At 45.9% G+C, this 12,360-nt stretch overlaps 1 protein-coding gene across 6 annotated transcripts in view; it reads right to left on the reverse strand.

Moving 5' to 3' along the window:
- Positions 1-12,360, reverse strand: part of PLXNA2 (plexin A2) — a 306,134-nt gene that overhangs the window by 109,065 nt on the left and 184,709 nt on the right. For all 6 annotated transcript variants that reach the window (XM_039536888.1, XM_039536887.1, XM_039536890.1 and 3 more), the window contains one exon: positions 681-781. In XM_039536888.1, coding sequence (XP_039392822.1) covers positions 681-781 — 101 coding nt within the window. The remainder of the gene's footprint in view (positions 1-680; positions 782-12,360) is intronic.

Raw genomic sequence — 12,360 nt, forward strand, 5'->3', positions numbered from 1 at the left:
CCACCCGAATTCAGAGACCCAGTTTTCTGAAGCACCCGGAAAAATCTTTATTTCCTTTGTCTCCACTGACATGATTTAGAGCTGCTGGTCTCAAACCTAGCACAGAGCCCCAGCCTAACCCACAGTTTCACTGCTTTGCTGGGTCTGACCCACTGCCTGAAGCATTCCATTTTCTGACATTCCAAAGTAGTAGTTAAATAGTCTCCCCTTGCCACCTGTAAAGACCCAAATCCTCTGCTCAGGTGCACAGGTGAAACCTTCCTGATGTCAATAAGGTCATATAAGCCACCCCACTATTAAAAACTCCCTCCAATTTGAACAATTAAGGATTTGGGTAAATAACAAGGCTATGTGAAACTAGGGGGCTTCCATTCCCATGAGTTTCAGTTCATGCGGTTTCATGCTCTTTGACATTCACTTCACATGCTGGATTTATTCCCCATCTCCTAAATCTAGGAAGTACATTTTCATTTTTAACAGGACTTCAGTGATATTCAGTAGCATTCACCCTGCAGTGCAAGGAATTCCCCTGTAGGAAAAGAGCGATTGTAAAAGGCTGGTACTGTATTTGTTTTTTTGTTTGTTTTTTAATATCCACATACAGGAAGAGTTCAGGCTTTTAAGGCTTCTCTTGTAATAATACCCATTAGTTCAAATCAAATGGCCGACGATGGACTTACATGTGGTGAAGAGTGCACCAGCCACAGTGAGGGTCCCCTGAGCTCAGACATTCCCCACAGGTTGTGTATTGCTCACAGGATTCAACAGGAACCCTGGACACCTGGAAAGGAAGTAAATAAACATGTTCATTGCATTTTCACTCCCTTTGTCTTCACAACAAACAAACAAAACAGCAGCAACTAGCCTTTTTATAGGGACTTTTCTCTGAAAACCGCAAAGCGATTCACAAACTTTACTTAAAGACTAACAAAATCCTTGTGGGGTAAATCAATATTATGAAATATTATACCCATTTTACAGACAAGGAAACCAAAGCACAGAGGTGCTGAGTAGATTGCCCAAGGTTGCGCAGCAAGTCAGTGGCAGAGCTGAGAACAGAACCCAGTACCCTGTTCTAACATGTTAGAGAAAGTGACGCTCAGTTTTTCTTCCTACAGAAACGTACGGGTACGTACTCGACAGCTAGCCCAAGGTGCAGCACCTGCTGCAGAGGCTATACTGCTATTTTTAGCATGCTAGCTTAAGCAGACCTAGCATGTGTCTGTTCACTTGCAGTTGGAAGCATGCTCCCAGGTGCAGTGTAGATGTACCCTGTGTTTCACACAGGTTGCGGAAAAAGTTCTTTGCAGGAAGGTTAGGAGGAAATAAAATTCCCCAAGAGGACAGGGAATGGCAGCGCACATTTGAAGAGCAAATACTGCCATTTTGGTTTTGCTTTGCTTTCATCCTTCAAATACTGTAATTGAATTTTGGGCCCCGTAATAATGTTTTCAGTGATGCATGGTTAAGATAAAATTGATCAGATTTCAAGCTTCCATCCCTAGGCTGGTAGCTACAGAGATTAGGAAGGAATTATTCCCAGTTATACAGCACTGAAAATTGGTGAGATGTATTATAAGGGTCTTCATCTCCTTTAGCAGGATCAGGTATGGGTCCATACTGGCCCTGAAGGGCCAGTAGTCTGATCCAAGGGGATAAATCCTAGACTTCAGTGTTTCATAGGCCTCTTAATGGCCCTCGACACAGGGGTGAATTTCAGCCTGGGAGAGCTTCCTATGAGCACATCTGGATTTCATGAGAATCTCCGGGCAAGAACAGACGGTTACTCTCGGATCCTCAGTAAAGTACTCTCAATACATAGCAGGACAAGCCATATTAAAACAAGTGGCTGTAACCCTGTGCAGTCACAATTCCATTTCTCAGGATCACTGACAAGACTTCTTCAGATAAGGGAGTAAAAGTTTCTCAAACCCAGACAACGGGGCTGCCTGGCCTGTCTCGCAGGGGAGCAGGAGAGAAAAGAAAATGAAGGGGGAATGCCTCTGTCGGCAGGGATTTACAAAATCACCAGGAACCTGGCCATCAGCAAATACCTTCACACAGTAACCTTCCTGAACAGAAAAGGTACATTTACACTGGTGAGATGTTACAAGGTCCTGACCCACTTGTCATAGTACTGCCTACAAGACGAGGGCTTTAACCCCAGTGTCATCGCCAGATTCCAATCTGGAAATTATGCTTTGCCTCTTTTAATCCCCTCCCTGCAGTTTCAACGGGATGAGGTATTTCTCTCCACTTCCTGTCCTAAAGCCATCGTATGGGCTTCCGCGTAGAGTTCAATAGCTATCGCGTTCCACCCCAGAAGAAGGTGTGTTTCAGCAGCGAACTCATTGTCACAAGACAGCATTGAGGGCAAGAGCTTAGCAGGATTCAGCACAAGGACTGGCCATTTATTTGGATCACCAGAATATCCGGTCTCAAAATCAAATTAACAAGAGATTGGGAAGGGACATAAGCCCTCCTGCATCCTAATCGCTAAGGAACAGGGCGAGAAGGAGACATTCCCTGGGGCAGGGAATTGCATCATTGCTTACTGTGAGGTTCTTTTACCTTTCTGTGAGGTGCTAACCACTATCAAAGACAGTATACTGGACTAGACTGACCTCCGGTCAAACCCACTATGGCAGTTCATATGAAGTGAGACTCATCTATATATTTAAAAAAAACCTCATATATAGTCTATGAAGTGCTGTGGGATCTGTCGGGGTGAAAGATGATGTGTAAATGTTTTTGATAATAATTAATAATAATAATTATTATTGCTACTTATGTTGTATCAACAGCAGAGACACAAATGTACCACTTACAATAAATAGCAACATACAATCAAGCTTGCCTGGCAAAGAGGCCTAGCGGAGGGGGTGATCAGGGCTTAGCCTGTGCAGACAGATTGCACAGCAGTCTGGGGTGAGCACATCAGAGGCTCTTGCTGGTTTGTGTTAGTGAAATCTGTCTGCTAACACACCGGCAAATGCTCTCTTTGGCAGCCGGAAGGCAGAGTTCTAGTCCAAGGAGCCAGTCCCAAAACCGCCCCCACGCGCACACTTGTTTGGAGGCGTAAACATGTGCTGAGATGGTCCAGGACAGGACGTAGACTGCTGGCTTCCATATGGCTCACAGAAACAAATCTTGGAGGTACTGCTTGCAAGCTGGGACTGGCAAGACAGATTTCAGCAGGTCAGCAATCCACAGTAACACACGGCCTGTATAAGTCATAAGGTTTTGACTGAGTTGGGAAGCAGAATTACACCCTCATGAAGCCCCGTCCCCCTCCACTGAAGAGGCGGCCATTTTTTACCGTAACCCTGCCAAATCTTCCCTTCCCAGGAGACCATACAAATGCACCCAGGAAGAGACCATACTGTGTCGTAACACACCATCTCCTCCTTGAAGGTGACTGTCCCAGCCCACGCTGTACCTGCCCCCAGTAGGCAGGATGCCTCAAGTACTGTTAGTTATTTAGATATTGAGCAGTGGGTTTGGGTGGTAAAAGTCTATATGCCTGTTTCTCACCTGCTCTGCACCTTGTGCAGTCACGGACACCGGTGCAAACAGCCAGTGTAATTGAATACAGAATTCTGAGTTGGCAGCATTTTATGCTGATTTTGCACAGGGCTATATGGTGACACAAGGTGCAGGGCAGGGCAGAACCACGTTCTGTGTGCCAGATTCACCACTATGTAACTTCAGTGTTACACCAGTGCAAGTTCCACTGATGTCATTAGAGTCACAGCAGCACATAACTGGAGTAACAAAATGGTGAATCAGGCCCAGAGAGTCCATGTCCATGGAGGATGTGTATTCTTGGTTGTAATTTTTAATATCTGTGCCAGTGCCGAGTGTCAGAGTGAGGCATTTCACAACTTGAAATAAATACTAAAAACCACCTCCACACCTACCTCTCTGCACCCCTTCTACCCCCCAAAAAACAACATCCCCCCCACCAGCTCTTGGCTTCAGATTTTGGCTTGTAATACAAAGAAAAAAAGATTGAAAGGCAAATATTCAAGGGAAAAGGAGCCCCTGTGGTAGAAATGAAAGTGAACAGAAAAAGGATCTTTTATGTTTAAAACGCTGCATGCTCAAGTAGGCGGGAGAAGAACATTTCTGATTCCTGTTCCAGTTCACCTCTCCCATGGCAATCGCTCTCTGCCGGGCTCTGGTGTATCCGTTACACTAACCAATGGGCTCCCTTCCGCTCTGCCATCCAAACAGAGCCCTTGTGCAGAGATAACTAAAGCCAAGTGTGCGGCCTCTTTCCTTGGGTTTCTGGCTCCTTGTGAGTGATTTCTGCAACTGGCTGAAATTAAAACAACTGTCTGCATTACATTCGCTCTGTCTGTCAAAACACGGCCTCGCTCTCAGCAGCTGGGAAGTCAGGGGCTGAAAGGAAGCAGTGTCTCTCTGAACAAAGGCCACTTTCACGCCAAGTGTTGTTGATATAGTGAGAACCCAGTTCCTCTCTAAACATGAAACCAATAGGGCTGCTTTTCTTCTTGTTTCCTGGGCCCTACTTAACAGTTTTAAAAAAATATTATTATATATAAAATTTATGTTGCGCCAGAACACTACGGAGGCCGTTTCGGCCTGGAATTAGCCAGTGCAGCAATTATGGAGGCCTTTGGGGTCAAATTCAATGGTGATGTAAACCGTGGTGGAAGGTACATGCCGTTTGTAAGAGGCAAAGCTGTGCACAACATGCACCCATTCGGGATCCCACGGGTGTGCAAGGGACTAACTTACACAGGGAGAAGGGCAATGTAGGAAATGGAAACAGTCGGAGGGTGTAATAAGGACACAGGAGGTCTGGGTTCAGTTCCTGGCTCTACCATACACTCTGTCTGTTCAAGTCTCTTCCTCTCTGCACCTCAGCTCCCCATCTGTAAAAGGGCAATAATGATGTTCTCTCTCTCTCTCATCATTTGTCTGTCCGGTCAATCTAGTCTGTAAGGGGCTCTCTCTCGTTAGGTGTCTGTACATCTACTAGCACAATGGGGCCCTGATTTCACAGGGCCAGTAACTGCTACTATAGCACAAATAGATGAGTCCCCATCTCTCTCTCTCTCTCTCTCACATATGCACACACAGACAGACATACCCCTTCACCCCTACGCTGTCTGCAATATTCCGAAGTTCAGCCCTACTGTCAGAAGACACCACAACCATTGTGGTTATTCAGGTACTTATAAGGTCCCCATCACCACTAATGTATTAAAAATGCCTATTCTAAATTTCTGTATGTTTTGGAGGAAAAAAATTGCCATTTGATAGAATTTCCTTGTGACACACAAGGAAGCCTGGTGAAAATTCAAGGCAACAGAGTGTGCACTGGCTGTGACCAAGCAGTTAAAATAAATGCTTTCTTTTCAGCCTCCCAAAGAAAGGGCAGGGAGAGAGAATGGGACTTCCAGAGCCATGAAACTGACCAGGAAACTAAGAATTTAATCTTATCCCAAAGTTGGAATCTGCCTCCCTCTCTCGTTCAGGGTGCCAGAATGGGACACCGGTCCCTGCAAACATCCAAGTCTCCTGATGGCAACACGGGAGCTGCTGTGAAAGGTTGTCTAGTGCTTGGTCAGCACTGGAGCAGAGGGGAACATAGGCCCATGTGCGTGAGAGAACGGTTGCCTCCATGACCAGGATTCTGTTCCCCACACTGGGGAGTTTCTGAGTACCTGTGACGATGGAAAGTCAGGTGATTCTAAGGGTGCTAGTCTACACCAGAAGTGCTACAGTGGCACAGCTCTACTGATGCAGTTGCGTTGACGCAGCACATCTGGTGAAGACGCTCTATGCCGACGGGAGAGAGCCCTCCTGTCCACATAGTAAAACCACCTCCGTGAGTAGCAGGAGCTCTGCTGGCGGGAGAAGCTCTCCCATCGACAGCGCTGTCCACACCAGTGCTTATGTCAGTGTAACTTATGTCGCTCAGCGGGGTGGCTTACTCACACCCCTGAGCGACGTCTTAAGTTATATCAACATAACTTGTACTGAAGACAAGCCCTAACCTTCTCCTTCTCTTCACCGGGGCTCTGAGCATTTGTTCTCCTGATGCTGTTTAATTTTATTCTCGGAATTCCCATCAGTCATTGACATGGCTGCTGCTGACATCATGTGGTTCTTAATTAAACCAATTGTCATGGAACAACATGCAAGGGGGGTGGGGGAAGAGAGATTTTCCTTTCTTTCTTTTTTGTTTCATTTTGCAGTGGTAAAATGGGCTCTGACTCCCCAGCCAGCCTGGGTCAATCCTGTTTTACAGGACCTGCTCTTATGAATCTACGATAAATTTAGATTAGGCTCCTTTTCACATTTTTAAAGTGGTGTGTACTCTTACAGTGCTATAGAAATAATAAATGCCAATAGCAATAATTATTACAGTAGCAATTGTACAAATAATTTTTGTCATTAATTTCGCCTCTTTTTCTGCTTGTGGAACATCCGTGAGTAAATATCAATGCCGGCAAATGTATTTACTATGCAAAATTATTTGATAAATCTTGAAAATTAGTACCTAATTTGAAAATAGTTCATTGGTCAGATGGGACCACGTAGCCTGACCTGCACAACACAAGCGATAGAAGTTCAGCCAGTCATCCCTGCATTACACCCCACAACTTGTGTCTGATGAAAGTGATCTCAGCAAACTCTTCCACCTGCACTGGTTCACTATGATCATGCCAATAAGTCACCTGTTATTGTTTCTGTTCCCTGACTGGAAGAGTGCATATACACTTCTGGAGTGAATTTCCTATTTGTACTCCATCACACAGCTTTAAAATCACTCCTTGCAAACAAACATTCATGCCCAAAACTGATGAAATATGAAATATCCAAGCAGACATTCACAGAAAGAAAACACAACAGGATTGTGAACACAGATGAAGCAAATTCATTTAAACATTTTGAGAGAATATTGGAGGAATGTTTTTTGCAACACTTGCCCCCATCATATATTTGCCCAGATCTCACAATTATAACACATAATTCACTATCCTTGTAATCTGAAATCCAAATACTAAGGATTCCAATGGACTGTATGTAGAATGCCCAGAGTTTGGTGAGTAAAAGCACCAAAATCCCATTAACAGCAGGCATTATCATGCACCCCTATCTCTAGAGCTCCGCGTGGATACAAAATTACTATCCGCATCCGATCCGCAAAAAAATGGTCCGCAGATACCCACAACCCCATCCCCGGCTGGGGATATAAAGCGGATATCCGTGCATTTGCAGGGTTCTACCTATCTCATCACACGCAGTTCTGAAAGCTTATTTCCCTCTCAGAAGCTCTGACAGAAGAACTGGGATTCCCTTGCTCCTTACAAAAGTAGGGTGGAAATACTTGCTTGTGTTTTAATTGTTTTCAAAACGTTCTCTGCCAGGCTAATTATCATTATGAAACCGAAGTGTCTGTGCGCATGAAATGCCGCATTAGGGAGAGAAGATAAGGAACACCATGTTTCAGCCATGTAGCTGTCTGCAGGCTGAGGGAGAAACAACATGGATCGGAGTTGATTTAAAAAACAAAACAAAGAAACAATGAGATCAGACAGAAAAATGAAGGATTCAAATGAATGTAATTCACACTGCCATGAAAGGATAGCAACATCCTGGCAAAAACTGAAAGAAAGCAGGAACATCAGTCATATAAAACGGACCGGCCCAGCTGGAAATAGCAATGCTTTGCAAGAGATGATTTCTGGGCCTGCTCTTGTTTCCCAAACTGGCAGGGGCTGGGAGAGAATGCCTTGAAGTTGATTAGTCTGTTTTCCCTCCATCTCAGCCAGGAATCACTGAAAGACAGAAAAGAAAGACAGAAGGCATTCTCTAAAAGATAAAAATAGACGAAGAGAAAAGGCAGGAGGGAGAGAGAGAAAGATCAAATGGGAGAATCAGAAGGAATGAAAAAGAGAGAATGGAAAAAGGAAAGAGAAAAACACACGAAAGCAAGTGACTGATGGAACATAAGTATGTAAGTGCCTCCTCCTCGGCGGATCACAGTGCTAGCTATTGACACTCAGTGAAAGCATCATTTTTAGAAGCATAACTGCCTGTGTCCATGGTGGTCAAATATCATTTCAACACAGAGATTGTTTTCTGACAATTGGAGCAAAGGAGCTGCACTGCTGTGCCTCCCCGAGCCTCCAAGTATGCTTATTAGCACATACACTTCCACCTGTCCCCGCATGCGGACCAGTCACTCTCTGACAGAGACGGGCTGACAGGTTCAGGGGCAAAGTGGGAGCTCACACAACAAGCAGCTCTTCTCCGCAGTGAACGCAGAGAGGGGGGGCAGGAATGCAGGCATCAAAAGAACGGCTTCTTCAGATTTTATGGCCACAGGTGGCACGAGCGAGGAATGAAAGGCGTTTCTAGCAGTAACCAGACACAGAAGAACTAATGAAGTCCAAAGCTGTTCACTTCACATAGTGGTGAAGAGGCTGATTGACTGGCACCTGTCCACAATGAACCAGTGGAAAGAACAGAAGGAGGGAAGCAAGGAAAAGACAGAGCTCCCTTATATGAGCTGCATCACGTGTACTGAGCAGTGCCACAGACCCAGAGAACTTATCACTGGGGGGGGGGGGGGGGAGATAAGCTTGAGCACCAAAACACCAGCTGAAGTTAATGGGAGCTGTAGCTACCCAACACCCGTGAAACGCAGGCCCAAACAGCATGAGAGTCCACGTAGCCCATCCCACCCCACCTTGAGCAAGTCACCGTATCACTGTAATATCTGATCGCTTTCCAGTTGTATATTAACCAATGTGATTAACATCTGTCACATGTGGTTTATTCTCTCTCACACCCTCTCCCCAAGAGCAGAATTGTGTGCGCAGAGGCAAGGGCGGCTCCAGGCACCAGCACGCCGAGCGTGTGTTTGGGCGGCAAGCCGCGGGGGGCGCTCTGCTGGTCGCCGCAAGGGCGGCATGCCTGCGGAGGGTCCGCTGATCCCGCGGCTTGAGTGGACCTCCCGCAGGCAAGCCACTGAAGGCAGCTTGCCTGCCGTGCTTGGGGCGGCAAAATACCTAGAGCCGCCCCTGTGCAGAGGAATGGTTGGTTTCGGTAGGGTTTTGTTTTTTAAATGCCCACGCTGCTCTGTGTTTCTATACGAGAAAGCAGGCCCAGACTGCAGCAGTATGCCTGGCCCTGAGAGCAGAAGGTGGGGAGGTTGAGGATGGGCCTTAGTTCCTGGCAGAGTTTGTTCCGCGGTCTCGGACAGGCTGTCTCCTGTGCTGATGAGCTTTACCCTGACAGTGGAAAGTTCCATTGTGCCTGAGGAGTGGAGCTGTTGACCATAGGCCTCACCTCAGAGAGTTATGCTCTTTTAGTGATGATCTTCGACAGAAACAGGCTTAAATTTTTAGAAATGGAGACTAATTCTGGGTGCCTTGAGACCACCTGGGCTGATTTTCCATAGGTACTGAGTATTTGTCCTCACGCCAACTGACTTGAAAAATGAGGCCTGAGGTGTCTGAAGCTGGGCGCCCCAATAAAATGAAAGCACCTTGAATTGGCCGCCAGTTTTCTAAATTTAGAACCTGATCCTACAACTGTAGAACATGATGCCCCAAACTTCTTGCACAAAGGTGGGTTGCTGAGCCCCATGCAGAAGTCTGCTGACTCCAGTGAGGCTGTGTGAGGGAGACAGTCCAACTCCCATGGCAGGACTTAGCCACAGGCTTTAGTTTCTCCATCAGGCATTTCCCTCCCGTTGATAAAACGGGGTTAATACCCACCCCACATGGGTGCGGTGAGAATGGATCAGTGTGTGCAAGTGCTACAAACATTAAGCACCACACCACAATCAGATGTATTGTGGACAATAGCTAAGAAGCCAACGCTCACCTGGCGTTTTCTCTCCTTTTCCAACTGGAGTCTCAGTACAACAGCGCACCCTTTACTGCTTGTGCTCCTTTACTTGACACAGCAGCTCTGGCATTGAGTTTTTCACTTCCCTAATTAGGAACCTCGTTCCCAGTAATTAAATGATAAAAGACTCATTACTGCTTTCCTTGACTGTCTGACCTGTAACAAAATAAAAAAAATGGAGACTTTCCAAATCCTCTAAAACACCCCTCCCCCATTCCACAAGAACCTTAAAAATAAATAAAAAACAGTCTGGCTCCAATAAATAAAATAAATAAATAAAGTAGAATTTTCCACATTTTATGACTGCTACCAACACAAGCAGCTGACCTCTCTGACTAGGAGTCAGCCCATGGGGCATCCCATAAGTATGGCATATTGCCTGGAGACCCATTGCGGGTAGTGAAGTTCAAACAGAAAATCTATTTTTAATGACTTTGGGGAGTGCTGTGGAGATGCTGAGTAATTCAGTGTAATTAAAGCTATCTATCATTGAGTGAGTAGGAACTGAAAGTTGACGAACTTTTCAATGAGATTTTTTTCCCCCTTCATTCATAAAAACATAGCCATGGCTCCAGCAGGAATCATAAAACAAAAAAAGATGGGAAGAGCTCTCACCAGGTGCAGCTGTTCATGCTTCAGGGTGCCAGCATGGGATGAAGCTTGGGAAAAATAAAGAACAAACCAAACTTTCCCCCAGTATCTGTGAAAAGTTTGACAAACTTTTTCTTTGATGCTTCTGCTGCTGTCTCCTTCTCCCCAGCCCTGCTCAAATATTGAGGTTCTCTGGGATATATTTCCAAGGCCAAGAAAAAAGCTTGGTCACCATATCGGGCTGAGAAGTACATTGTGTTCCTCATTTTAGAGATGGGCCAGAACTAAAACCTTGGGTCCCACGAGCCTTAAACTTCAGATCCAGAGCTGAATTTTGTGAATCAGGCCCAAATAATGCTGATTTTTAATGCAGACCCCCCCGCATCACCACCATATGTAAAACTGACAACAGTCACACAAACTTCAAGGAAGGAAGGAGAAGCTACTCAGTGTGCTATATAGGGCAATAACTAGGACACATGAGAGGCAAGCGAAAAGGGCACATTTAGAGAGGATAGCGGGAGAAATGTCTCTAGAGTGAGGTCTGTTACACTGTGGATTAGACTCCCAGGGTAAGCAATAGGAAAATCAGCACCTGTGCCATTTTAAAATGAGACTGGACAAAGCACTCACAAACACTGCAGGGACCAATCTTTCTTGGGGATGTGATTGAATAAGTCTCCTTCCATCCCTCACATCCCTCATTGTGAATATCAGCATATTGCTTCTAGAGAGCAATTTTGGGTTACACAATTGTATCTTAATGCTCAGGAAAGGGAGGGGCTCATCAGCAATGGTCAGAGCTAGTCAAAAGGAGAGCAGATCCTCTTCTAACTGCCCCACTGCACCTCATTTGGACGCGGGGCACAGACAGCTATTCCAGTAGTGGGCGCTTTTGCGGGGTCGATCAAAGCACCCCCAGACCAAACCTGCAGCACCCCAGGGTGTTTTAGACCTCTCAATTTGTAGTACTGAAGTACGATCTCTAGAGCACTCCTTACAATTCTCTCGCTTTCACACCCATCCTGCCTGGTTTGCAGCTATGTGCCCCGTGAGGAGGATCTGGAAAGCAGGAGAAGATTTCAGAACCAGGAAAAAAACTCCCACAAAATTAACCCTTTGCTTGGTGAACTCCAGGGAAAAGCATTATGGAGGGAGAAGAGAACTGAACTGACTCAAGCCCCAGTGGAAAAATCCAGAGGGCAAAGTGGAAAGGTGACTCTCACACAGAGAGAGTCTGTTTCTCCAAAGGGGGACTGTCAAAGTAGTCACAAATCCACACAAGCACCTGCTGCAACAACTGATTGTTTGCTCCAATCCTTCATGAAAAGATTCTAAATCCGCCACGACTTTCCTGAAAGGGAAGCCAGGGAGACCACACAAAGTCACTGCAAGGAACCATCTGTGCCTCGTCCTGGCTCCTGAGCATGTGTGCCAACGTCCGCAGGAACTACACATCTATTTTTAATGCATCCTTTACATAATGGATGAGATGCAAAGCGAGCTCTCCAATGGATGAGCCCTTGTGAAGGAACCTGCTCTACATGACATGCCAAGCCTTCTGGACGACTCTTCCACCAGCAGCTCTGGTGCTTTGTTACTTTGGAACAGACAAGCACAAGAGCCTGGCACAGCTGCCAAACCCTGCCAAAGGTGCAACATTTCAGAGCCAGAATCAGCGCTCATGCAGTCTATTTTTAAAGGCTCCACTAGTTGAAGAGAGCATGAGCTAAAACTCATAGTAATGCCTGGATATTTTAAACCCCCTACATGCTCCTGTACAACCCCTCTCCTAAGGCTATGGTTTCCATCTTGGAAGGGCAAGCCTTTTAGCTTCAGTAGACAATTAGTATGTGGTAAGAGAGTCCCATC

Source organism: Mauremys reevesii, linkage group 4, assembly GCF_016161935.1.
Source record: "Mauremys reevesii isolate NIE-2019 linkage group 4, ASM1616193v1, whole genome shotgun sequence".
Classification (NCBI taxonomy): domain Eukaryota; kingdom Metazoa; phylum Chordata; order Testudines; family Geoemydidae; genus Mauremys; species Mauremys reevesii.